Source organism: Panthera onca, chromosome D4 (assembly GCF_046562875.1).
Source record: "Panthera onca isolate mPanOnc1 chromosome D4, mPanOnc1 haplotype 2, whole genome shotgun sequence".
In the NCBI taxonomy this organism is placed as follows: Eukaryota; Metazoa; Chordata; class Mammalia; order Carnivora; family Felidae; genus Panthera; species Panthera onca.
Window position 1 is genome coordinate 11,204,831 of NC_138351.1, and position 27,416 is coordinate 11,232,246.

Sequence of the window (27,416 nt, forward strand, 5' to 3'; positions counted from 1 at the left end):
TCCTTCGGGACACAAGTCTGGACAAATCTTCCCAGCCCCCGTTCTCTGTCCCGGGAGCTCCCCTACCTACTCTGGGCTCCACCAACCTGCCATCCCTTCTCAGATGCCCGCTGCTCCATAACTTGCTTTTCTTTACTTGTGTGCGGCCGTTTGTCAACTATATTGTTAGCCCCTCCATGGGGAGGGGCTGGTCTTCCCCTACTCAGGGCTGTGCCCCACCCCCAGTCCCCAGTCCCCAGTCCCTGACTCAGAATGAGTCACAATGGGTGCTTGACAGGGTTCCTCCCTGCATTCCTTGCCGGGAGGAACTACAACTACGACCGCCTGGCTGCATCAGGTTCTGGACCTGGTTTTTGCAAATTCTTAGACTTCCGTTCTACCCTCTGTAACCAAGACCTCTTACCTTGTGACCCAGAACATACGTGCACACACGTGCACACACACGTATGTATGTCGTTTCATGAACTATTACTAACCATTGCTCTATGTGGTACAAACTGAAATTCTGGATTTATTCGATTTTTTAAAGGGCTTATAGTAACAGGGATTTTGCCACCACGACTGCGTGTGTGGAAAACACGATCAGGGGGAGACTGGCGAACGCTTGGGCGTGTCCACCACTGGCCGCTAGGGGGAGCTGACAGGCCAGGCCGTGCAGGGCACGAAGGGACAGCGTTGGTGGCTTAGACTGAGCAGTCTCAGTGCCGGTGGGACCTCAGGATGCCCACGCGAGCTCTCACACCCCTTCACGCCAGCGGAGCACATTCTGACTTCGGTTGACTTAGCTGAAAGAGCGGTGTCCTGTTTCACCCTCTCCTGGGGGGAGCCATTTAAATGTGTACCGTGCTGGGAGTAGGATTTTTGGCTTAGCGTTGGGACCGTCCTTCTCCGGGAGAAGGACAGAGCCCCTCTTTCTCCCTTTTTGCCCAACTGCCCTTTAGATGTGTGACTGGCCGCCTTGGGCTCTCCACGAACACCCTGCAGAATCTGCCTCACGGGGCGGGTTGTGAACCGTACTCGGGCACCCTCCTCCAGACTTCGGCCAACAAGGCCTCTCCTGATTGCCATTTTGGCTGTGGGGCCACCTGGCCTGGTCTGGGCTCTCTCCCTGAAGCAGCCACGAGAAGTCCACCTTAGCCACAGGCCATGGGATGTTCCAGCCTTCCTCTGTGAGGGCCAGGAGGGTCAGGGCATCGTCATCAATGGGGTGCCCGGTGTGTGTGAGTTACACGGTTCTACTTGTCTACGAGGGTGTTTCTTGTGCTTGATCAAAGTTATGATGCAGGCGGCTCGACCTTTCCAGTGGACCCCGGGAACACATGCCTCCATATTTTGAACAGATTCAGCAGACAGTTTAGACACAGAGTAGCCAGAGGGTTAGAAGGTGTGTAGGCAGTGAGGGCAAGTGGTAAAGCTCTTCACATCACTGGCAAGTGGTAAAGCTCTTCTCTCTGCCCACCGCCTCTCCGCCAGCCTCCACATGCACACCCCCTCAGTCAGCACAGCCAACGCCCCAGCAGCGTGGGGTACGTTAGGCTGGGAACAGCCCCCAGGGAGCGAGGGTAATGCCTTTCAGTAGCTGCCCCTACCCTGAGCCAGACTTACCTGGTAAGGCCTCAGAACAATCCGACGGACAAGAATTCAGAAAGGATTGCGGAGCCTTTTCTGTTGGCCACAGGAGGTAGCCATGGCCTGGGGTAAAAATAATGCTTTCGGCTAGGACCTGAAAGCCATGACTCACGGCCAGTCCCCTCTTTGTTTGTGTCAGCAGGAAGCCAAAGGCTGTGGAGATCAGACTCCCCTACCGATTCCCCATGCAGGCGCCTGGATGAGGACATTGAGTTCCTTCCTCAGTCATGTCTCACCTTGACTGATCCTTCTCAAAAACAGCATTTGAAACCGGCTCCCGAGACTCTTAGGACAAGTCCTCCCTTCCGGCTGCTGCTGGGTTGCCAGCCCCATAATGTCCAAGCTACCGCTTTCTGCCTACTGCTGGAAGTTCACAGTCACTGGACGCTTTCGGCAGGTAAGTCTAGTTAGGGGCTCCCCTAGCACGATGCTCACGGTAGAAATGATGGTATGGCTGAGAAGTGACAAAGGCATCCACCGTGGAAAGGACTCTACAAACATCAGTTAGCCTCAAGGAGGGACCAGATTTATGGTCTCCACCCTTTCCCACAGGTGTTTAAAGGAGACCAATAGGTCTCCAAATCCTGGCCAGAACCACTTAGGGGAAGGATCTCACTGTGAAAAATGTATTGCATTTGATGGTTCCAAGTCCTTCATTCCTTCTATAGCCAAACACTCTGACTGTAGCATCGAGTGCTACTCTCTAAAGAGGCAGGACCTGTTTCCCAATCTCTTTGAACCTGGGCTGCTCTTGTGACTTGTTTGGGCCAAGAGAATGTCATGGAAATGATGGGGAACCAGCAGTGAGCCTGAGCCTGAAGAAGCCTTGTCTGCTTGTTCGTCTTGCTTCGTTGTCATGGCCCCCAGAACGTTCTTGGGCTATTCAGCCAGAAGATACGAGTCACAGGGCTAAAGTCACCTTCTGTCAGCTGACAGGTACAAGGCAAGACTGGCCAAGGTCAGCAGAGCTGATGGTCAGTGGACCACTCAGACACTCAAGCAATAAATGCTCATGGTTGGGGCGCCTGGGTGGCTCAGTCGGTTGAGCATCCGACTTCAGCTCAGGTCATGATCTCATGGTTTGTGAGTTCGAGCCCCGCATCGGGCTCTGTGCTGACAGCTCAGAGCCTGGAGCCTGCCTCCGATTCTGTGTCTCCCTCTCTCTGCCCCTCCCCTACTCGTGCTCTGTTTCTCTCTCTCTCTCAAAAATAAATAAACACTAAAAAATTTTTTTAATAAAAAAATGCTCATGGCTTTATGCCATGGGGGCTTTGAGGGCTGTGTGTTACACAGCATTACTGTGGCCACGATAACTGACATGCCCGCTTATAAACCAGAGAAAGATGCACCCTTTGAAGAATTATCAGCAGCAACTTTCGCCTTTCGCTGGTCTTCAAGTCTATAGATGTATTTAATATCTTCGTAGAGACCACAGAACGAGCACAAGAAGCGAAAAATCATTCTTTATTAGGCATCAGATCGACAGAGGTAGGAGTAAAGCCAAGAAAGGTGACATCGCATTTCCGCTGCTTCTGGATAATACGGGATGTCCCTATCCAGACGGTGTGGTTGCTTGCAGCAGTTAGTATTCTTCATGTTGGCATCTGGATAAAAACTCCTCTTCGTGTAGAGGTCAGTGTGTGCACAGATCATTGAAAGGTAGCCTTTATGAGACTTCCTGGGAGGCAGTGGCAGTGTTTGGCTTCCTGAGTTTCAACGTGGATCAGACGCACAGATAAGAATCTGGCCACACAAATTCATGAATCCAAGTCTGTTGTTCCAGCAATCGTAGGATTATTGGCTTCCTGAGCTGGAGTCCCCAAACTCTTAACACAGAAAGATAAATTGAAGCACTCTGTCCTACCTTTTGAAATATTATGCAGACCAGAAAACACCGCAGGGTTTTTAAGATCAACATCAAGCTTCTGGCTATTTGGTTATATATCTGATCATGTATCCTGACAGTGATTGAATGGGGCATATGGAGGAACTTCATTAACGTTCTCTGGTCATTCAAGGCCTGCCATCAGTCAGCGTCAGCAAGTGTACTTTCCGAGAGTGAGTCTTGTCTCTCAGGGATTAATTTATAGATGGGGGAGGATAGAAACGAGTTGCCTCCAGTTTCCCTGGGAAACACTAATTTCTCCTCCCTCTTCTTACTCATCTCAACTCGATCTCCGACCCCAGAGCTGTGGACACGCAGGACACGTGCCTCTGGGTGGGGAGATCCCTCGAGTCGGCCCCAGGGGCCCCAGGGGCTTTCCCTCACAGATGTCCCTGTCTCTCAGACCTTGGCGTGAATGACCACAGCCCTGGCTCTGAGAAGGGAAACCATTGTGTGTCTCTGCCCACTGCAGAACAGCAACAGAGGGAGGAATTCAGGGACAGCAGCTGGAGGCACCAACACAGCACACCCTGTCCCTGGTGCCTCACTGGCGTTTCAGCAGGAGACGGTAGTTTTGAAATGAGCATTCACGAGGGAGCCGGCACAGAGACTCAGGGGGATCAGCACGAATAAAGATTTCTTTCTTTCTAAGTGTAATGTGTGCATCATTTTTCTCGCAAGACTGCAGTGATTCAAGTCAAGTCCTCTGGCCGTATTCCAAAACCCAGTTCTGCAAGAACACCGGATTTATAAACCCTCAATATATCCCACAAGCTCTACAAAGAAAGATCTGCCATTAGGCAAATGCAACTTTGTACAATTTGTGAGCAAAAGGTCCACGGTGAACAAGCTAAGTGCTATGTCTCAGTCACGGGAAATCACGAATATTACCGAGATTAAAGAATATGGACGCTTCGGAAGCCTATCCAGCAAGTACTTGTGGTTGAGATAGGAGAGTCTACTTATGACACTCCCTGCCCGTGAGGAGTGGTTCTCAGGGTGTGGTCTCCAGACCGGCAAAATCAGCATCAGTGGGGAACCGGTTCAAAACGCTCATTCTCGGGCCTCTTCCTAGACCAACCGAATCAGAGGCTCTGGGCTGGGGCCCAACAATCTGAGTTGTCACAAGTCCTACCCGGGATTCTGATGTGTGCTCAAGTTTGAGAAGTACACGTTTATGAGATACTATCTGCCTCGCGAGGTACACGGGATGATGGCTTTCCTTCCCAGACATCTAGTCCTTAGTGCCCTAAGGCATCTGTGTAACGGGTCACCTTCTCCCTGTGGATCTAGAAGCCTACTGGCACGTAGTAGCTTTGGGAAAATAAGGAAAAGTGTCGAATACGTTGCTGTTTCCTGGACTGAGTCCACAGTGCGAGTGTTCTCATTGTCCACAACTCATCTACCAAGCCCTTCGGTTAGAGCAGCATCTACCTCCCTGAACCAATTTCTGTATCAACAAAGACAACTTCAGTCATGCTGTGGTGACAGATCGCCTGCAAACTCCCCTCATGTAACGTCATAAAGGTTCACTGATGGTCACAACACACCTGTAATCAGGTCGGCAAGGACACTGTACTCCACGCGGCACTAGGGGACCCAGGTGACACTTATTGCCACGGACACCGTGATGGGAGAAGGGGGCACAGTGAACCACGCCACGCACTGGCTTTTTGAGCTCCCACCTGGAACTGACACGTCACCTCCGCAAATGTGTCATTGCCAAAGCAATCACGTGACCGAGCCTGACTTCAGAAAGAGGCAGGGAGTACCCAGAAAAAGAAGCAGAACATCTGAGATCGGCCCAAGTGAGGACAGTCCAGGGTTATGAGTGGGCCACAACCCCCATGTTGTGCAAAGCTGTGTTTTAACATTAAAGAGACGGTCGGGGGGTGGGGGGGGAGCACCTGGATGGCTCAGTCAGTTAAGCGTTTGACTTCAGCTCAGGTCATGATCTCATGGGTTCGAGCCCCGCATCAGACTCTACGCTGACAGCTCGGAGCCTGGAGCCTGCTTCGGATTCTGTGTCTCCCCCTCTCATGTTCTGTCTTTCGATAATAAATAAACATTAAAAAAAACAAAACAAAACAAAAACCATTCCTAGGGGCTCCCCAGCCCCTCATAGGCTCCCTCTCAGTAATCTCCGAGTGGTAATTGTCCTGACTTTCAACGCCACACGTCAACTATTTTTTTTTTTTTTACACTCATTCATTCAACTAGTGTTTGTGAGCCAGGCACCAGAACTTCTTAGTCTTGGCAGGTGGTGTTACAAACCCAAGTGTGACAGCTGAACTTCTGAGCTTCATTTTGGAAGATCGGCTTTTTTTTGGGGGGGGTGGTGCAGAGAAACGGTGACATATTTTATTTAAAGAAAAAAGGCTTAGGGGCGTCTGGGTGGCTCAGTAGGTTGGGTGCCTGACCTCGGCTCAGGTCATGATCTCGCGGTCTGTGAGTTCGAGCCCCGCGTCGGGCTCTGTGCTGACAGCTCGGAGCCTGGAGCCTGCTTCGGATTCCACGTGTCCCTCTCTCTCTGCCCCTGTCCTACTCACATTCTGTCTCTGTCCCTCTCAAAAATAAACATTAAAAAATAAATAAATAAAGCATAGGTTAATTTCATACTTAATAGTGAATACAGAGTAATTTTTAAAAATAGGATTTGTTTCTGGGGCGCCTGAGTGGCTCAGTCGGTGAAGCCTCTGACTTCAGCTCAGGTCATGATCTCGTGGTCTGTGAGGTCGAGCCCCGTGTAGGGCTCTGTGCTGACAGCTCGGAGCCTGGAGCCTGTTTCAGATTCTGTGTCTCCCTCTCTCGCTGACCCTCCCCCATTCATGCTCTGTCTCTCTCTGTCTCAAAAATAATCATTTAAAAAAAAGAAAGAAAAAAGGCTTTTTTTTTTTTTGAGAGTGCTCACATGTGCACATGTGGAGGAGGGGCAGAGAGTAAGAGGGCGAGAGAGAATCCCAAGCAGGGTCTGTGGTAGTAGCACTGGGCCCAATGTGGGGCTCAAGCTCACAAACCGTGGGATCGTGACCTGAGCCGAAATGAAGAGTGGGACGCTTTACCCACTGAGCCACCCAGGTGCCCCTGAAGGGTGACATATTTTAGATAGGATTGAGGGACTGGAGTCCTCTGAACTCACAGGGATCCGATCCAATTAGCGACTTGTCTTTATCACCTGTTTATTCAGGCACATGATTACACAGCAAGGCAGATGGAGCACAGCCAGAGTCCCTCTGCTGCCTGACACGTGAGAAGCGAGTGGCCTGCCCGGCCGGTACTTGGTGTGGAGCCGCCTGAACGACACTGGTGACAGAGCAGCACCTGACAGTCTGGGCTCAGGGGTCTCCTCTTGCTCTCCACCACACAGCCTCGTCCTTGCAGGTAGTTCTAAGGCGGGACGAGCTGGATCCTTCCGGGTTGGGGAACGGGGAGCAAGTATAAAATTTATTTTGGCTCGAATACAGGACTGGCGTTTGCTCTTTGGAATACCTCCTATGCGACTTCTGTCATTGGAAAGCGAGGGATACGGTTCCCATCCCTATTCGATCACTAAAGATCTGAGTCGGAGAGGCAGCGGGCAGCTCGTTTCTTCAAATGCCAGCTCCTCCCCCGATGTCCAATCGGACGCCTCTGCACCAGCACGTGGTATTTTGCGCTCTAGGGCTCCACAGAATCCTTGCTGGAATTCAGGCCGCGGGTCCCAGGGACACGACTCTAAGTGTTAATTCCACCTTTCACACTTCCAGAGCTGACTGTGCCTTCCCAATTCCCAGCCCCCTTCCCCATCCCGGAGAACCACCAGTGACTTTGGCAGGGAGGGAGCGTGAGCACGTGCGGCCCTGGAACACTGTGGCCACCGGCTCGGCCACATCCTTTTGTGGTAATCGTCTTTGGCAAAACGGACTGTAAATATATTTTTATAATCAGCTGGCTTCTAAATTACAGCCGTGTGGCGTAATGGCAGAGTAAACATATGATTAGTAATTTCCTTATGGCAGGAAGTAGAACGGTCTCGGGCTGAGTCTCTGGCTAAGGCCCAGGGCTTAAAAAGAATTGTTCTTTCAGTACAAGAGAAAAGAGAAAAAACTCTCTTTCTTCCAAAGCCAAAGCAACGGGTCACGGCCTTCTTCCTGTGTGGAAACAGTTCTCCTTCCCGAGGAAGAGGGCAAGAGCAAGATGAACTTGGGAAAGTACTCCAAGAGCTGTCTGCACGCTCAACCTCTGTCCCTGAAGTACTGCCTTCCCCATGGCAGCCATGGTTCCTGGCCTTCTAGAAACGACTGCTCCGGAGTTACGGAAATTCCATCCAACACAGACACACACAGACTACCAGGGCTCCTTATACACCCAAGATAAAAGATGCAGCATAATGCCTCTTGTTTTGTTACTGTTGTCTCTGCCCCATCCAACTTGTATACAAAAGAACTACGGTAGTTCTAATTTGGGACTAAAACAGTTCTCAGTGTGGACCAAAGGCCGTGTTGAGAAACACCTGGGCTGCTGCTGCTTCGGGTGAAGCTCAGAATGGGCATTTTCCCCAGGTCCTGCAACCATTTCTGACGCGTGCCGTGGACGCGGAAGTTCCCACCAAACAGGCAAAAAATTACTCATTAGGACCTGATCCCATCTGCGAGGGTTACCACACACCTGCACACCCGCGAATCTTCCCGCCACAGGACTGGCAAGTTACAAGCCAGAGCCCCAGAGCCCAGCACTCCACTTATGGTGGGGGGGGGGGGGGGGGCCTGGTCTAGAACGCATACTCCTGGTAACTTTCTCCAGCAGCAAGGCTCCCCCAGCCCTCCCCACCCCCACACAGGGTTTAGTCCATTAAGCCACGGTGGAGCAGGACAAGTTGTATTTCACGTTTTTGTTGTGTGTTTTTTTTTTTTAATGTTTTAAATTTATTTTTGAGAGAAAGAGAGAGTAAGCATGTGTGTGAGTGGGGGAGGGGCAGAGAGAGAGGGAGACACAGAATCTGTCAGAATCAGGCTCCAGGATCTGAGCTGTCAGCACAGAGCCCGACTGGGGGCTTGAACCCACAAACCCTGACATCATGACCTTAGCCACAGTCAGACGCTCAACTGACTGAGCCACCCAGGCGTCCCTTTGTTTCTTAATGTTAAAGTCTCAAAGTTCCCACTGCTCTACCCTTTTGTCTAGGGGTGTCTTCAGCTTCTAATTTTCCAGGGTAAGAAAACAGAGGCTGTCACTTACAGATTTAGGCTTCTCATCACATCTGCCAGAAAACAAGATCGGGAGTCTCCAGCCCTAGGCTGGCCTCACGTGGGGGAACCTGCCCCAGTGTCCTGTCACACATTCCTTTATAGCCTTGTGGCTCAAGAAACTGCAGCTACACCAATGGGGGACAATCAGGATGGTTTATATAATGTGCCAAGATCCCAAGATAAAAAGCCTTGTAAGTGCCCAGTGTTAGCAGAGCAAACAAGGCACAAAGCAGAGCTCCCGGCAGCTCGATTCTGTATTGAGTTAAGACCACACTCCATGATAAAACACTCACTCATTTTCTTTTGCAAAATTTAGCATAAGAAATCTGCAATGAAGCACAGACGTAGGAATTTGTTTTCTCATGCACTGACATTATTAATGACTTCTCTTGTCAAACAGAACAAAACTCCCTGGACCACAAACCAGCAGAGATGCAGCCCTCCCTGCTCAAAAGGCACGCCATGCCATTAAAGGGTACCGAACTCACAGCGCCACTTTTCTTCACACACACAACCTTCTGCTTTAATTTATTGTGCTCTTTCAGGTCTGAAGGAGCTTGAATAACTATGCGAACTGAAATTTAGTGCCAATCCCTGAGCTACCCCGGGATGGACAAAGATGTTCGCGTCCCCAGGCAGCTGTGACTTCACTTTCACGGTTCATGGAAGAGGATGGTCCTTCTGCCCTAGATGTCCCGGCATGGGACTTGGGGGCCATCACATACGGCCCCAAGTTGGCCTCAATTCCCAGTGCTACTTTTCAGAGCTCCTCTGAGTTGTTCTCTAAACAACCACACCTCTAAGCCTGTGAAACAACAGGCTTTCTAGGACAGGCATCGTGGTGCACACCTGCTGGGAACATCTGTTCTCTGGTCTCTTTCTCAAGCCCAGCAATGAATGAGCAGAGGAGAAGAAGGAAAGAGGAAGAAGGGAAAGAAACGTGCAAGAACCCGTGATGATTCTCCGGTACACCTGACTCTCATAAATGGCCTGGGTTAAAATTCACCACTGGCAACCGGGCCCAAGCACCTCATTTGCATTTTGGCGGCCACGCTTCTTCACTGAAACGAGATAGACTGGATCCCCTTCACTTTGTAGAAAAGGCTGCAAGGCAGGTGCAGTCACCCAGCAGCTGTACCCGAAACCAGGACCAGAGGCCTGACAAGAGCTAACTCGTCGCCTCCGCTCGGAAGTTACCTGTCTGATGAGCTGTGTGCCTAATAAGGCCTTAAATTTCCGACTCCCGACGTGCAACCTGAGTAACGGGCAGAGCCATGCAAACGCAGTGCTCTCAGAAGGTGTCTCGTCTCGTCCAAGTGCAAGACCAGCGGGCCAGCAGTCCCTGCCGGCACAATCCGTCAGCTTTTGCTGCCACTGCTGTAAGTCAATAGGATCGGGCAGACAGCTGTCAGAGATGAAGCCGGGACAAGCAAGAGCACTTAATGAAATTTTATTTTGAAAATATGGCAAGAGTCTAAGGCACTTCAAACATTTAAATACATTTAAGACCAAAGTAAATGTGACATGGTAGAAAGGAATCCATAAATATGTGGAGAACTACACTATGTTTCTCTAGAGGCAAATATATAGCCAATTCCTCTAACGTGATTCAACCCTTGTCATTAGGTACAGATTTGTGCAATTATTAATTAAAAACATGGTAATGTTACACGTACTTCTTCATGTCTCAGTGATGACGGAATATAAAAGGTGAAAATACTGTGTCAATTTTATATAGATGCCTTTTATATAAAAAGTCATATAATAACACCCACCCAGATAAACCCAACCGAAAAGCTTTCTTTTCATTAAGTTTTGTACTTTCCGAGAGTTCTGTCTTCTATTTTTAAACCAGGAATCTACCAGGCCAGGCCCAAGGTGCTGACGATTGGTCATCTCCACTCCCTCACTTTCCAACAGTGAAGACAAAAGGAAAATCAACAAACCCCTCCAGGAATGGGATTTTCAGAGCTTTCCAATGGCTCCACAAGGGGTAAATATAAATACTTGCGGACAATTGCTAAGAACGCCAAGCCAGTGAGAACCTGACGCTTCTCGCCAGTGGCGAGGGCGGGAGAGAAGGGAGTAGGGGCTGCCCGCTCAGGTCAGGTCACCGTATCCTACGACTGTACATAACGGAGCAGAGACTCGACAGCAACAGAGACGGGGGTGGGCGCGCCCCGCGCACAGGGAAGGCGGCCAGGTGGGAGGCGGGGTGTGCCGGGCGGCACGCCCCTGCTGGCTCCGCCCCCACCGTGCAGCTGCAGGCTTCCGCCCTGGCTTACCCGTTCTGTTTGCTGGTGAGCTCAGGCACAGTACGCATACATTCAGTATCTGTCACCCCAAGAGGAACAATTAGCAGCTTAGTGGTGGCATGTAAATGGACGGCTATTTGCATATAATCAGTCAAATGAACTCCGGTGGGTGGGGCCAGGAGATGTCTTCCTTCCAAGCCTGGGGGTGCCCTAGAGACCAGGAAAGGAAAAAAAAAGGGGGGGGGGCAGTTAATGAGTGACCTCAAGCAGATGTGTCCTCTATAACAGGGGCTGTGCCCGCCACAGCTGACAACCACCTGTGAGCCAGTGTGAGGGCAGCTGGGACAGGGGACACAGACCCATCAGCAGGAGCTGCTCTGAGCAGCTGTCCGGCTGTCCTGGGAAGTCGCTGTCCCGCTAAGAGTGGGCTCTGGGAACAGAGGTTGCTGCTTACTGTCTGCTTTAGGAAAAATGCCAGGAACGCAGCAATATGTACTCACGGGCACACGATGTGCCACTTGGATAATTCTGTCCAGAAATAAACCCTTCACGTGAGGAGGGCATAAGCGAATGTTTGCTTCCCAAGGACAAGCAGGTGCCCAGCCTCTGTGCTGCTAACCATCAGCACTCCTGGCCTTGTGGGCGGGGCAAAAATCATGAACTCTCAAGTTCCAGACTAAAACTCCCATTTTCAGAATCCTCAGAAAACCCGCACTGCCTGCCAGCTCCCAAAGACGGGGGCCGGCCAGCCTGCTGGATTTCGGCCTGTTCACAAATGTCAAATGCACAACACTGACCGGAGACTGGGCCTTCGCGAAGTTGACATGGGCGTACAGGAGAACGGCGATGTCCTTGTGTCCCGCCTCCAGGGCTATCGAGAGTGCCGTGCTGCCGTCCTTAAGGAAAGAACAAGCCAGGCTGGGTTTCTCACACTTACGGACAGCCAAATGGGAGCAAAACAAATACTTTCCAAGAACCGATAAAGTTCCCCAAATTTGTTCAGTTCTTCAGGAGACTTTTCCGGACCTCTGTGTGCTAAGCCCTAAGGACGAATGGGGCACAGCGTCCACAATGGGGAAGTCCCAGTTGGAGAAGAATCACCTCATCCCCCCTGGCTCACGGTGGTTAGAGTGTAGATGTGTGCACAGTACATGCTCAACAAATGCAGGCTGCCTGCAAAGAAATTTCTCAACTATTCTTCCCACCAGCTGGGGGCTCTAGGGGAAGATGTGGGTGGAAACACAGTTTCTTTTTTCCTTATATTTCCAAGGGAGCAGGCAATACCACAGTGTGTTCTGACACCCTGCAATTTGTCAAAGATCTTTTAGCTTTCCTCTTCGGGAAGGAGTCCCTCCTCCAGCCCTGATCACCCCCAATCGAATGCTGTGAATCCTGCTGCCTTGCAGAAATACATCTTATGAAAACATGCGGGTGGGGTGACTGGGGGGGTGGGGGGCTCAGTTGGCTAAGCTTCCGACTTCCGCTCAGGTCACAGTCTCCCGGTTCCTGAGTTCGATGCCCGCCTCTGGCTCTGGGCTCAGAGCCAGGCTCAGAGTCTGGAGCCTGCTTTGGATTCTATGCCTCCCTATCCCTCTGCCCCCCGCCCACTTGCACTCTGTGTCTCTCAAAAACAAACATTAAAAAGAATTTTAAAAGAAAAGTATGGGGGGAAACACTAAATATGGAAAAGTTAAAAAGTTTCCAGTTAAATGTTTGGTTCCCATTAAATTGCAGGGATTTAGAGGATGTAAAGGAGGAATAAAGCAAAAAAAACCAAAAAACAAACAAAAAAAACCCAGCACAAATTATTTTCCGTCTGGTCTTGGAATAAGGATTCCCTTATGGTCCCTAGCAGCAGGAAACAATTCCCATGTGGCTGGCATCTATGGTCCTTCCCTCCCACCCAGAATACTCGAGCGACTTGTGCAGGGAAGGCCAGCTGCATGCCCTCGTCTTCCATTAAGCATAAGGAAGCAGACAATTAGCTGAGGTGGCCAGCATTTCCGGAAGCCACTGCGGTTCTCTGGCCTCTTCTTACCACATTTACAGGCTGTTCTTTGCTAAGCGAAGAGTAAAGTATAAGCAAACGAAAAACAAGACACATGAAACACAAACTGCTCTTGAGGAAAGGGGAGGTGGAAGCTGTCTCCCTGCTCCAGCGGAAGGCGTTCACTCCCAGGGAAGTGCGTGCATCTGCGGAAGCCCGTCAGCCCTTGGTACCAGTAAATACCTGCACGGGTTTGCTCTTCCTGCTGGCTTGGGCCCACAGGGACCCGACATTAAGTGTAAAAAAGGATATTTTCCTTCTAATGTTTTAGTGTTTTGATCTGAAGGAAGCTCTGGTCCAAACCTGTGCTCCACAGAGACAAACTTTCCAAAATAGAACCAATCCAGCCTGACCTCTGTGACCTTTGCACTTGGAACCATGTCACCACCCAAATATTAGTTCCTGGGCCTTCACCTGTTGGTACTCTTCCCCTTTGATCCGGAGACATCCGGAAGCTGCAACCTTCCTTACGACGTGTCCCGGTCCAGGGGTTATCTCGAACAGGGACAGCTCAGGAACCGGGAGAACGGATCGGATGCGGAAGATGGAAAAGCAGAGCAGGAGTCGGGGAGGTGTGCTCAAAGGAGCCGGGATGGTCTGGAGGGCCGATGGCTGAGGAGCTGCATGAATCAGCCACTCTGACGGGCCCCAGGGAAGGGCAGGCTTGCCTTCATTTCACGGGTGGGAAAGCGTTTCAGTGTGCTAACAAGTGGGTCAAGGCATGCAATAACCCAGCCCGGAACAACTCGCAGTCCAGATTTCCAGGACTAGGGACCTGGTCCTCTCTTCTTCGTGGGCCTGCAAGTTGCCCACGCTGGCTCTATTCTGTGTTGTAAATCCGTTTATGGCCCTTCGGCAAGCTGGTTCTCACCCATGCCCGTCACCCCTCCTCCTGTAACGAATGAGGGGGCCGAGGCCCGCCGACCTTCCTGCCTTCCGCTCTAGTTGAATCAAGTGTCAGTTTGCACACGGTAAGCGGTGCCAAGCCAGGCGGGGAAAGGAGGTGGCCCGGACCACAACAGAAATCCCCACAGAGCATCAGGGAGGATGTGCTCTTTCCCTTCCCCGTGGCCCCTGCAGGGCCCGTGGGAGCCACTTACGTTGTCTTCCAGGTGGCCGTTGCAGCCCGGCTGGGCCAGCAGCAGCTTGACGATCTCCACGTGCCCGTGCTCACTGGCACACATGAGGGCGGTGGAGCCCTCGTCGTCCTGGATGTTGACGTCGGCCCCGCAGGCCAGCAGGCCCTTCACCATGTCGATCCGCCCGTGACTGACCGCCAGCATGAGGGCTGTCTGTCCCGCCTGTGGGGAGGCACGGCGGGGTGCTTCAGCGGCACATGCTGGCAGAGTGTGGGGGGGGGGGGGATGGCATGACGACACAGGGAACGAAGCACATGTGGGATTAACGTGGGGCTGTGCGGTGGCAGGCACGGAGGGAGAAAGAGTTTCTCACTCTGAGCTACGAGCTAAGCAACGTCAAGTAATGGGTCAGTTTTTGCCTGTCGCTGGCAGGATCTATCGGGTTACAGCAAGAAGCTGGCAAGTTCAAAGGTGCTTCAAAGTCCAACTGTGAACACATCTGCACCACGCACGCTCTGCTTACGATATGGAGACAGTCGGGAAGCAACTGTCGCTGAGCAGTCGGTGGAGACTCCCGGGCCCCCAGATGCAGGCTGACCTACGGTTTACATGCACACTGCTCCCAACAGAGGCAGCGCCAAGGCCGGGGAGTGGGGAGCCTGCAAGATGAAGCTGAAGCCAGTACCTCACAGCTCTGCCCAGTCGCTATGGACCGCCACGCAGCCGCGCGGACACGAGGCCAGGCCCCACAGCGCATGTTCAGTGACGGGAAGCACGGCCCTGGCCCGCACAGGTCAGAGCTGCGGAAGCGCATGCTCAGCAGCGGAAGCACGGCACGGTTTGGGGCGCATGCTCAGTGTTGGGAAGCAGGGCCCCGGGCCCGCGCGGGTCTAAAGCTGCGGAAGCACATGCTCAGCGGTGGAAGGTGTGGGTCAGAGCTGCGCAAGCGCGGGCCCGGGACGCAGCGCGCTCACCTGGCTGGCTTTGGCATTGACGTCCCCGCAGCCGAAGAGCTCTTCCACGACACGCATGTCCTTCTCTGCTTCCACCGCGGCAAGGGCTGCCAGCATGATGGGGGTGTATCCCGCCTTGTTCTGGTGGTCCACGTTACACACGTCTGCAAAGACACGTGTCCCTTTAGGGAGAAGCCTTCCAACAGCGTCCCTTCTCCCCAGCACCTGAAGGAACGGGGTTTGGAGGAGGCCAGTGAAATGGCCTCAGGTGCTCCAAGTCCCAGAGTGACTCAGACGGAAACGCAAAATACGTTTTCATGTCAAACCAAGAAAAAAGGTCTCTTTGGTACTGTGTGAGGCCAGAAGCAGCAGAAGTGACAGTAAGCTTCCACGGCACCTCTTGTTCCCAACTAGTGGCTGACCTTCAGAAGCTCCGAAGTCAGGGGGCTTGGTCTAGGAAATGGTTGCTTTGAAGGGTCAACAAAGATGTTGGGATGTGGATATTAATCTATGTTAAGGGGACCCCTGTTTTGAATGAAGAAGGCAGTGAAAGCTACAAATACTTAGGAGGGACTTGTAAAGGCTTATGCAGAGAACACCATGGTGTTACCTGCTCAGCCATCAGTACCTGTTCTGACACCCTGATTTTGCTACCCTGACTTGCTTGGGGCCCTTGGAAGCCGGACTCCAACCCCACGACACCTATCAAGCTGTTCTAGGAACTTGGTCTGAGAGCAAATGCAGTTAAGAAACCGTGAGGACTGACAGACACAATAAACCCGACCTTTTCCATTCCTGTAATTCTTTTTTTTTTAATATATATTTTTTTAATGTTTATTTATTTTTGAGACAGAGAGAGACAGAGCATGAACAGGGGAGGGTCAGAGAGAGAGGGAGACACAGAATCTGAAGCAGGCTCCAGGCTCTGAGCTGTCAGCACAGAGCCCGACGCAGGGCTCGAACTCACGGACCACGAGATCATGACCTGAGCCGAAGTCGGACGCTTAACCGACTGAGCCACCCAGGCGCCCCAGCCATTCCTGTAATTCTTAAGGAGGCTTTGGGGGCTCAATTACCCTTAGTAAATTCCTTTAGCACTTTCTAATAAAATGAAAGGAATGGAGAATGCAGGAAAGCAGCTTTCACATGTGACCAAATATAGTTAAAATGTTCAGGATGTTTCATCGTTAAGGGGTGAAAAGAGAAGGTACTACCACAAAACGTCCCTTGAGTTCTAAAATAACTGCATACCAGGAACATGATGGTATTTACACAAGGGCATGTTTTTTTATGTAGAAAGGGAAAAAGAAAAGAAAATGCTGGGTGATGGAGAAGCACGTGGGCAAACATGCTCTCAGAGGCTCCTCATCTGTGATGTTCACTCCCTCACAGATGGGAGGTCACCCACGTTCACCAACACACCGTATGGAGCCCCAATCACAGCCTGTAATGGTGACCAGTACAAAGCTAAGTAAACCCAGAAGGGTGACTAACCAAAGCCATCCAACAATGGAGTTGAAATCATTTGATTTACGAAAATATCTCATCCACACAAATTTTCCAAGGGTAGATTAAACTGTTGCTTTCAAGAGCAAAAAATCTGAAATCTGTTTAGCTTTTCTGGATATTAACCACTTTTCTGTTGAGACAACAACGTGGCCTGACAGTACCAGCAGCTCTGTTTATCCTCTGGGAAGGAGGCTTGGAATTCCTTCTCATTAGATGGAAGCAGTTTTAGCCTCACATTGCCCCATATGCTGGGAATAAGCAAACTTAGAAAAGACGATAAATCTGCCCAGTTGCTTCTCTGCATTAATTCAATTTCCCCAAAACAGAGTAGAAGAAATTGGAGAGTTGAATCAAGAAACAGTACATGAAAACTGGACAATTTTATTGCATATTCTAAATCAAATGTTCACACTGTTCTCACTAATTAGACCAAAGTACAAGTTCTGTATCAGTCACATACTAGAAGTAAAAATATGTATTTCAAAAATAAATCAGAGTCACTTGGGGACTAGGTGAACCACTGGCTGCTCTATTTGAACAAAAAGTTGGAAGCTCCCAATTTTCCAAGGGGACCCCTTCTATCTAGCACACCCTCGCTTCATGTTTAATACACGTCAGAGGCTATATTCTGGGATGGGATATTCCAGTTATAAACAAGATTTGTCACTGTCCTCATTACTATGGCTCAGAGAGAAGAGTAACAATTTCTTCACTCTATGCTGAGTTGTCAATAACAAGGTATATTTTGGTGGGAATAAAATTGGTGATGATTCTACTATAATCTGGTATAGTGGCTTTGCATGGTCCCCATCTCGGCTAACTGTACATATCTGTGAGGCAGTTGGGTGGGGTCGGGGAGCCAGGACAGGAAGAGCAGCCTGGGGACACCAAAGCTGTGACTCTGGCCCTACGAGCAGTGATCTGTCTCCTGAGAGCGCACCCGCCCAGCCTGCATGACTCAGCTCAGGAGGGACCCTGAGTCATGTTCACCTCCAGGGATATACCTCGCCTAAACTCAGTGGAACTGCAGCAAGACTATCCTTAAAACCTCCCCTCCAAACAGACGTGGAATCCGTGCCACCCTGCTTTGTTTCCATTTCACGCCTCCCCTCAGTGACTCAAGGATGACATTCTTGGCCACATCATGCGGAAAAGCAATGGAAAGGGTGTTAGGGTGGTCACAGAACTGAGGTGTGGCTCAACCAGCCTCTTTGAGATGAGTCACACCCCAAGTGCTGAGGGGAAGAGACCAGGACGGCCAACGCACCGGCGTCCAAGAGCAGCTTCACGATCTCGAAATTGGAATGTGACACGCTGTAATGGAGGGCCGTGTTGCCGTTGCCATCCGCCATGTTGATGATGTGGCGCAGGACGTCCGGGGAGACAGCCTCAAATGCAGCTATGTAGTCCCCTACCATGGCCGGGCAGGCCGACTTCTGACTGGATACGCGGAACCACTCGTGCTGCAGGGTGTTCAGACAGGACCGCTGCCAAGACACCAGCAAGGGGCATTAGTTCTTCTATTTATAGACCTTTCCGAGACCCAGCTGCAAGCCCAAGAAATGAGGCCTTTTATAGTCAGGGTGCGTGCAGTTAGAATTTGCTCTCAAAGAATGACTAATGAAACGCAGAGCCCTAAGAGAAGCCTCAAACTCCAAACTGGAACGTCCCTCCTGCTTTTCAACGACAGACACGTTCTAACTTCTAAAGAAGAGGTCAGACAGCAATACTCAGGAGCTCCACCAGCAAGGTTCAAAATCTGGCTCTGCTACTTGTGGGCCGTACAATCCTGGGAAAGACACTCATTCTGTGCCTAAGTTTACACATCTGCAAAACGGGGATGGTAAGAATACCTTTGCCCCACAGCACTCGCCAGGAGGACAAACGAGGCAATACACATGAAAACGCTCAGGCCTGGCTCCAGTGATTACCGAACTATTAATATTACATAATTGTGCTGGCCCTGCACCTGATTTTCAGAGTAGTCAGGACAGAAGAAGTGACCTCACCCACACTTGATGATGCTGCTTTCTTCCTATACAGACCAACCTCAACTCCTTCAACATCCCCACAGCACTGGGCTGGGAGACTGTAAGCGTGTAGTCAGTTCATTGTCACTCCAATCCCAGATACAAACGTTCCACCACGGAAAGGGCTTAAAAAGCAGGTCCCAAACAAATGACATTTCTCATTCAGGATCCTCTGCATCTGATCACGAGCCCCATGCGCCCTCCCTTGGGCTGTGGACACATGAACATGGCGTTTGTTTCCTGGGCAATCAAGTCAATCCCAGACCGTATGAAGTTCAGTGCAGACTGTGGGTAGCCACTGCTGGTGATGGGAAGAGCTATAACACTTCTTCCATGAGCCCTCTTTTACACGAGTTTACCATCCATTCATTTGTGCTTTGCTTGTTTTTTTTTTTTTTTTTTTTTAAGTGAGTTCTGTGCCCAATGCGGGGCTTGGGCTTGGGCCTCGTGATCTCACGATCCCAAGATCAAAAGTCATGTCCTGTACTGACTGAATCAGCCAGGTGCCCCTTGTTGCTCACTCTTTAAAGACTTCAAAATATATCAGAGAAAGATGGACCGCCTCTGTCAAAAGCACCAGAACCCAGGAAGTCCCCTTTCTACAGAGGCTTGAGCTGGAATTGTACAGCTTCCGTATCTTTATCATCCTGCTACCGATTATTCAGTTTTAGCCCATTCGGTCATACTTTGGGCCACCTGGTAAAAAGGGTCCTGGGTTGGAAAAAAAATGCATCACATGTATTCTTCTGCTCACTCTTTTACGTATTCAGATTTCCATTTCTCTGGAGTCCATCATCACGCAGAGGGAAGGGAACTGTGTCGTCTGGGTGACGAAGTCTGTTACGGATACGTACGTGCTGTCCTGTGATGGTTACCTGGCCCCGGCAATGTCATCATTCAGGTGTCTCCCACTTTTCACAGAACAATGCTTTAAACACTTTTTCACCAAGTGGGTTCAACTTAAGCAAAAAGGTACTGAGCACAGAGTGACATGTGACATGTGACAACATGCTTGGCAACCTGGGGCCACAGCACCAATATTTTGGGAATGGTAGAAGAAAAAGTCTGTTATGGCTATAAGACCTAGGGTTCAGAGGCACCAGTTTTTAAGTTTAGGTTAAACCTTGTGGGAAATATGAACACTGCAGTGACGTTTCCTGGTTTTGCTATTTGTGACTGAAGCAAGGACAGGGATTTAGTTTATGCTGATGGAGTTCAACATGTGGTTCTGTGATCCCTCTAGGTCAGGGGTTTTATTTAGTATTTCCTTCTGTAAACATCACCGCCGTGCTCCTTCCTCAGCACACTAATTCAATGTCAAGACACAGCTGGCTCTGATAAATTTAAGTTTCTATAGCAATGTAAACAAATGGGTGAAGAAAACATAATTTAACAAAAAGGATTCAGAGAGGAGAAATAAAACACGGACCAGGACTTGAGACAGGTAAAATCTAGCCCCAGTACTAACTAGTAGCTAGTTAACTAGCTCTAGATGAATCTCATAATCTTTAGGGCCTCAGTTAAGACAGGATAGACCAGAATACAGTGGCCTCACAGGTGTGCACGCCCAGGGACCTCTCATGCCTGTGATGGCTGTCACCAGCTCTTCTTCAGATTGTGTGTGTTGTACATGATGAAAACTGCACCTTTCCAGGATTAGGCAGCCCCTGAAGTCCCTTCTTGTTCTAACATTTTGGTTTCATAACTTTATAATCCTCTGAAACTTAGAAATCAACTTTCTCACTGGCTGCTGACAGATGCAGCATAAAACTTCACATTAACAAGATGCAAATATTCAAATGCAAACTGGATCTAACGTAACTGAGAATTTACATTTTTCTCACTGTACTGCGAGAAGTGTCCGTCAGAGGGCCAGTCTGACTGCGAGAGGAGCTGCACCTCCAAACGTCACCAGCACACGAGGGAGCGACGAGCTCGGCCACGGTATCAGAGGCACCATCGCCACGGAAACGCTCACCTGTCCTGCGCTGGACCATTCGTGTGCCCAAAGCGACCCCCAGCTTCTCTGCCGCGTGTTTCCAAGTCTCTCAAAGTGTGCGACAATGACAAGTACAGTCACTCCTAAGTTTAAAAATAGTGGCTGCCTGCATTCCGCATCAGAACTTAATACACAGTTTCATAATTGAAAGGAATGCTGACCTCGGCCCAGAGAGGTTGCTTTGAAAAACACATGCCAACTTGAAAAAAAAAAAAAAAAAAATTCTGGTGACTCTTCTCCCTGGATGACAAGGTTCTGTGAGCAGAAGCAGAACCTGTAGAAAGCTGACGCCTGACTGCAGTTCGCCTTCCGTTCCATGGGCGTGAGGCCCACTCTGCATACACGAGTGAGAAATAGTTCGGGGAAAGGCACACGAGTGACAACAGCTCAGGGCAGGCAAGAGACACCCTCACAATGGGGTCCACTCGGGTCCTTTGTACGGACTGGGGACAGTGTCTGTAAGGAAGACTCACCATGTCCTTGCTGGTCAAAGCTTTGGGATCATTTATGTTATTTTTCAGTAAGTTGCATGCAGATAACATCTTTTCACTTAATTCATACCTAAAAGGGGACAAGACAAAAGAGAGCTTATGTTTGGCCACAAAAGGAAAGGCATTTTTATTTCCAACTCTACAGTCCTTTAAAACACAAGAGGCCCCAAGTTGACCTGGAGCAGGTCGTGGTGGTATAAGGTGCTTGCCTGGAGGTCACACAGGCGTCCCCAGGCATCCAAGCATCGAAGCCACTGCACAGAGCCAGTGTGTCCAGCCAGAGCTCAGCTCTGGCCATACGGGTAGCTTTCGGATTCACCTGTTTGGCCTTTATGATAGTGTGGACTAACATCTGGAGATTTTTCCCTCCTTCTGTTCTAAGTTCTCAAAAATATTTTCAATCGTAAGGGGTTGACACAGTCTGTGTTACCACATATCCGTTATGCTGACCAGTAAACCACACCTGTGAACTCTGCAAGTGTGGAACCCTCCTGAAAATATCAACTTAAAAATTGCATGACACATGGTACACAAATTATATCTCAATAAAGCTGTTAAAAAAAAAATCTAGATGATAAGATCCTGAGCCACGTGAAAATACTTGGAAATATAAACTAGAAACACTTACCTTGTATTCATGTAGTTAAACTTCCATTTGCACAATTAAATAGAAGTTTAGTGAAATGTTCTATTTATACTTCACACAGTGGAAAAACCATCTTGAAATTTCCATCTGTTCTAGTCTCTCTTGTTTTATAAGCATTGATTCTCTATTTGCTAACAGTCTGTAAAATCTGCTACATTGTTAGATACGTTTCAATCAGAGTATTCATTTGATATTTTAGCTGCTGTTCAGGATATTCCCAAACCCATTCTTGTGGTGTTCCTTATCACTCACTGAGCAACAAAATATAGACATGTGACTGATTACATCATCTTTACGGTGAATGTGGTCCCTGAGGCTAAAACACTCTTCCTCTTATGCACAGAGATGTTACCATAACAATACTGACACCAGTATCCAGAAAAATGGCTAATGATATAATCTGAAACCTTGAAAGAAATGTGCTGGCCACACAAAATTCTAATATGCCTTTAAATATAAGGTGGGTTGTCCAAACGATGGACACCTCAGTGGCACTTAATAGTTCTGTGGACAGTGGGTCCACATATAAAATTAGATCGCGAATAGGTTTAAAGGAAACAAAGGTGACATGCTGAGGAGCCCTTCCCTTTGCCGCTCCTCTGAGAGACCTAGAACTTATCCCCCTCCACCTATATTTATGAGCAGCAGACGCGATGGTCGTACCTTTGAGGATGAAGTTTAGCTTTCCTTTGGGGGGTCAGAAAGACCAAACCAATAGTTACAATTGCAAAATCTAACTGGACAACTCTTCTGCCCAAGCACATTGAACGTGGGAAAGGTTAGGGAGGGGAGGGGAGTGTACCACACCTCTCTCTGATTTCCACCTTCTCAGGTTCACATTCTGGAACCTGCATTTCATCTTCCACCCTGGCGGACTTGAAACCTTCCATATTAACTGCGTGGTGCCCTTCCGCCATTCCCCGAGTGTCTTCGTCCTCCTCTTCCTCCTCCTCTTCCTCAGGAGGATACTCAATGACGTCACACTCGTCATCTGACTCGGAGGAAGAGCTTTCATCTGAGCTGGAATCATCACTTGAAGTTGTTTCATACCTAGGTGGCAATTGGGAGTTCAGGAGATGCAAGGCGTGCCCGGAAAGACCCCGTGACCGAAGTTTTTATGCAGGGAAAGCTAACTGACTCCGGACATCTCACCAGTGGTTTTAGACCCTGCATTTAGAAGTTCAAAGTAAGTTCTATTTAAAAATCTGGTGGTTTTGAATGGGTTCTGACTTAAAAGGGATAACTTGGGTTCCCAATCGGTATCATTATATACTTGTAGGAAAAAATGTGTATAAATACAGCACCTCTGGCTTAGTAGAAATCAAAGGAAACTTAACTTCATGAAAGAAGTTAAGGTCTGCAGTGGTTCATTTTTTTCTGTGCCTTTTCTTCTCCCTTACATTCTTCCTGTTTTGCTTCATTAACTGTACCAGTGTTACGGTGAACCGATTATGTAAGTAACCCATGGTTTCTCTGGTCCGTATGTCCTCCAAGACCTCCTGGGCCACATCACCCAATACGACTTCAAAGATTCAGAAAACAGGCCTCATTAAGTTAAATCTCTACGGTACACTTTGCTACAAATATTACCTCCAATAACTGCACTACTGCTTTCTTGTCGAGGCCATATATGGATTCATAGATTAGCGGCTCTGATTCAACTGTAGGAAGACAAATTGGCTTCACTACTTATCTGGCTCAATGAGAAACAAAAGAATAAACCGCTAATAAACACTCTATTTAGAAAGTCAAGAAGTGACGCACGGCTGGATTACTCATCAAGTGAAAGGCCCTACAATTTTGTTTGTGTGCACGGAGAGCGAACAGCCCATTCTCAACGGGTGGACGGCCATCACCGGCCCGTGGAGTGATGCTCTCTCGCCTCTTTCTGTGTGTTTCTGAGTCTCATACAGGTAAGCACAAGTTGGCCAACACCGCGGGACACCTGCTGCCTGCTGCTTTTGTTGAAGACTACCGGTTTCAGATCAGAGGTGAGAAGATGTCAAGAGCTCAGCTCCGTCAGGTGTCCTTTCAAGAGTGAGTGGCATATCCTTAAAGAGAGCGAGAAGAGGAGAGGACAGAAGCCCAACTGCACCTTTCTGAGGGGGTCTTCCATCACCAAAATGTGGCAGCAGCCCAGACTAGCCACCTTTGAATGGGACTCGAGGAGGCAGGAGGCAAAGTAGACAGACAGACCATGGAGAGACGCTCGGACCGCCATCTTCCTTACCCTCCGTTAATGCCAACAAACTGCAGATTCTTCTTTGCTCCATTTGAATCTCTGTTGCCATCCTTCTTCTTCATGATCGACTTCAGCGTGCTTTCACTGTTGGTACATACTGTGAAAAAAGGAATCGAGGTGATCGAAATTAACATAACTCATATGCACACAAGTTAAGTGAACGAGAAATCTCTCCTCACGTATGTTTGGTTTTTCACCACATTTATGTCAATCTAGATCTTGGCATGTACATATGAGAAACTTGCACAGAATCCAATGGAAAAAATGTATGCACGCAAAGAAAATAATTTCAAGTTTTTTAAATGGAAAAAAAAAAACCCATTAGTACTTCCAGACATAACAAAAGCAATGACAACTAGCATTTGTATCAGGTTTCACTGTATAAAGTGACGCTGTATCTCATGTGGGCCTCAAAAATCACTTAGGCACTAAAATAGGGATTGTTATTATTCTTTTCCTTCAGCTGAGATGATCTGGGAAAAGTTGCTGCCTGCCAGACTGTGGAAGAATGAAATGGTGTTTAAAATATTTCATAAGTCACAAAATGAGATGAGTTTTCTTTGGGGATAGCACACCTCTTTCTTTGGTGAATCTTCGTAGAAGACATTCTAGGCCTACCTTCCTAAAGTTCGGGTCTTAGGTCAGTGGTTATTCCAGGTCAATCTAGAAGGCACACTGACATCAGACTGGAACGCAGGCAATGCGGGTCCCAAAAGCCTGCGGCTGAGAGGGACCAAGTGAGGGGAATTACCATAGAGGCCAGCGGCTATCTGGTCGTCTGTCAGGTTCACGGGAGACAGCGCGCTTTCCTGAGAGGGGAAGGCGTCCTGGCCGCCGAGGGGTCTCCCGTCCGTGGTCCCCGCTTCTTGCTCGTGCCGGGATGTCTGGGTGTTGAACGGTCCTCCTGACTGAAGGCCTCCGCACTTACAGGGGTATTCCAGACTACTGCCTGTCAGGGAGGAGACAGGTGCACAAGTGTGTGATGTTAGGACCGAACGAAGTGGGTTCAATTTTTTTTTTTTTTTGAAGATTTATGCAACTCATCATCTTCTCAAGGGCTTTTCTCCCTGCATTTTCTTTCTGCATATATGGCAGTACCGTGCAAGCTGCCCAAACTCAAACCCCAAGGCCGCCTTCACCCTCAACCTTCCCTTTATCACCACATCCAGGTCCACCCGGGCCTGTCCTTCCACCTCCCTCCCTTCTTCCTGGCCTGGCTGCTACCACCCAGCCTGGGTAGAACCAGCAGCGTAGGATCCTGACCGCCCTCTTGTTCCGCCACGCGCCTCGCGCGCACTGCTACAGAGCAACAGCCCGGCCCCTGGAGTCCCGGTGGCATTCCGGCTCAAACGCACTGAGCAAAGCTAAAACACTCCCCTCTGCTCAGGAAACGCGGCCCACCCTGTTTAGCCACATATTCTAGGCCACCCACAAGCTGGCACATCGTATTTCCTCTCCACCTGTATTTCCCACCATGCCTGGGGTCCCTGTGGAGGTGAGGACTGCAGCCCAGTCACTGGGATGCTGAGAGTGGGCGTCTCTCATTCTCCCGACAGCACTTTGTACCTGATGCTCTCTTACCTGGAACGCTCCTTCCTCCCCCTTCACAGGGTCAAGCCCTCCATCACCCTCTCTCCTGAGTCTTCCCTGACCTCTCTGAATAAAAATGACGTTCCTTTCTCTGTGACTCGCACAGCCCTCTTACCTCTTGGACTCTCTTACAGGATCTGTAGTAAGACAAGGTGCCAGGTAATTCCTGGGACCGTCTAAGACTCCCTTCTAGTCTGTGAGTATTCTGAGGGCACGAAACCATTCAAATCAACTCTCTCTCCTCACATTTACTACACACTGCTTTTGTGTATTTGGAGTGCCTAATATTTGTTCATGGACTAAAGCAGAAGACGTGGTTAAATGACTGCACATAATTAATGTATACAGGCATAGCACAGTATTTTCAATGTGGCTGACAAAGAAAGATGTTGACAACATATGATTAAATAAGAAAAGCAGATAAAATTCTACATATGTGATTCTATTAAAATACATATAAATACACACATCTGGAAGCTATGCAGATGTTAACTTTTCCCTGTGCTTGCCATTTTTTAGAGTGACTATTAACTGTGTTCAAAATCAATCTTTCTTTTGTTCTTTCTTTCGTTCTTTCTTTCTTTCCTTCCTTCCTCCCTCCCTCCCCCCCCTTTCTTTCTTTCTTTCTTTCTTTCTTTCTTTCTTTCTTTCTTTCTTTCCTTCCTCCCTCCCTCCCCCCCCTCTTTCTTTCTTTCTTTCTTTCTCCTTTCTTTTCTTTCTTTCTTTCTTTCTTTCTTTCCTTCCTTCCTTCCTCCCTCCTCCCCTCTTTCTTTCTTTCTTTCTTTCCTTCCTTCCTCCCTCCCCCCCTCTTTCTTTCTTTCTTTCTTTCTTTCTTTCTTTCCTTCCTTCCTTCCTCCCTCCCCCCCCTCTTTCTTTCTTTCTTTCTTTCTTTCTTTCTTTCCTTCCTTCCTTCCTTCCTCCCCCCCTCTTTCTTTCTTTCTTTCCTTCCTTCCTTCCTCCCTCCCCCCCCTTTCTTTCTTTCTTTCTTTCTTTCTTTCTTTCTTTCTTTCTTTCCTTACTTATTTATGAGACACACAGCATGAGTGGGCAGAGGAGTAGAGAGACAGAAAGACCCAACTCAAAGCAGGCTCCAGGCTACGAGCTGTCAGCACAAAGCCCGATGTGGGGCTCCAACTCAAGAACCGTGAGATCGTGACCTGAGCTAAAGTCGGACACTCAAGTGACGGAGCCACCCAGGCGTCCCTGTTCAAAATCACTTTAAGAAAAGAGTAAGAAAATTCTTTGCCTAGCAATTTGTTTCTAGAAATTTTATCCTAAGGAGGTACAAAAAGATACAGAAGGATGTTTACGGTCTGCATGAGTAAAATAGTGAAGAGGCAGATACCGCAGTATGCCGATAAGAAACCAGTGAAATAAGCTGTGGTATGTTGACGCAAAGGAATTCCAGGCAGCCATTAAAAATGTTGGTGCCGAGGGGCACCTGGGTGGTGCAGTCGGTTAAGCGTCCGACTTCAGCCAGGTCACGATCTCGCGGTCCGTGAGTTCGAGCCCCGCGTCAGGCTCTGGGCTGATGGCTCGGAGCCTGGAGCCTGTTTCCGATTCTGTGTCTCCCTCTCTCTCTGCCCCTCCCCCGTTCATGCTCTGTCTCTCTCTGTCCCAAAAATAAATAAAAAACGTTGAAAAAAAACCAAAAAAAAAACAAAAAAAAAACAAAAAAAAAAAAACGTTGGTGCCGAGGGGCACCTGGGTGGCTCAGTAGGTTGAGCACCTGACTCTTGGTTTTGGCTCAGGTCATGATCTCATGGTTTGTAGGTTCGAGCCCCACATCGGGCCCTGTGCTGACAGTGCGGAGCCTGTTTGGGATTCTCTCTC

General features: G+C 49.2%; 1 protein-coding gene and 1 long non-coding RNA gene across 4 annotated transcripts in view; one reads left to right on the forward strand and one right to left on the reverse strand.

The window, feature by feature from the left end:
* Positions 1-355: 355 nt before the first annotated feature.
* On the forward strand, positions 356-10,083 carry LOC145713009 (uncharacterized). The gene is made up of 3 exons (XR_014135924.1): positions 356-444; positions 1,776-2,026; positions 6,702-10,083. It is a non-coding gene; the product is annotated as an uncharacterized LOC145713009 (long non-coding RNA).
* Positions 10,084-10,176: 93 nt separating this feature from the next.
* The window catches only part of KANK1 (KN motif and ankyrin repeat domains 1), a 208,732-nt gene continuing 191,492 nt past the window's right edge, over positions 10,177-27,416 (reverse strand). For 2 of the 3 annotated variants that reach the window (XM_078436047.2, XM_060610381.3), the window contains 9 exons: positions 24,745-24,942; positions 23,982-24,090; positions 22,559-22,801; positions 21,088-21,175; positions 17,853-18,072; positions 15,098-15,240; positions 14,145-14,345; positions 11,795-11,893; positions 10,177-11,207 (listed from right to left, as the gene is read on the reverse strand). In XM_078436047.2, the coding sequence (XP_078292173.1) occupies positions 11,145-11,207; positions 11,795-11,893; positions 14,145-14,345; positions 15,098-15,240; positions 17,853-18,072; positions 21,088-21,175; positions 22,559-22,801; positions 23,982-24,090; positions 24,745-24,942 (1,364 nt within the window). In that variant the 3' untranslated portion in view covers positions 10,177-11,144. The remainder of the gene's footprint in view (positions 11,208-11,794; positions 11,894-14,144; positions 14,346-15,097; positions 15,241-17,852; positions 18,073-21,087; positions 21,176-22,558; positions 22,802-23,981; positions 24,091-24,744; positions 24,943-27,416) is intronic. The other variant, XM_078436048.2, reaches the window with a different exon arrangement.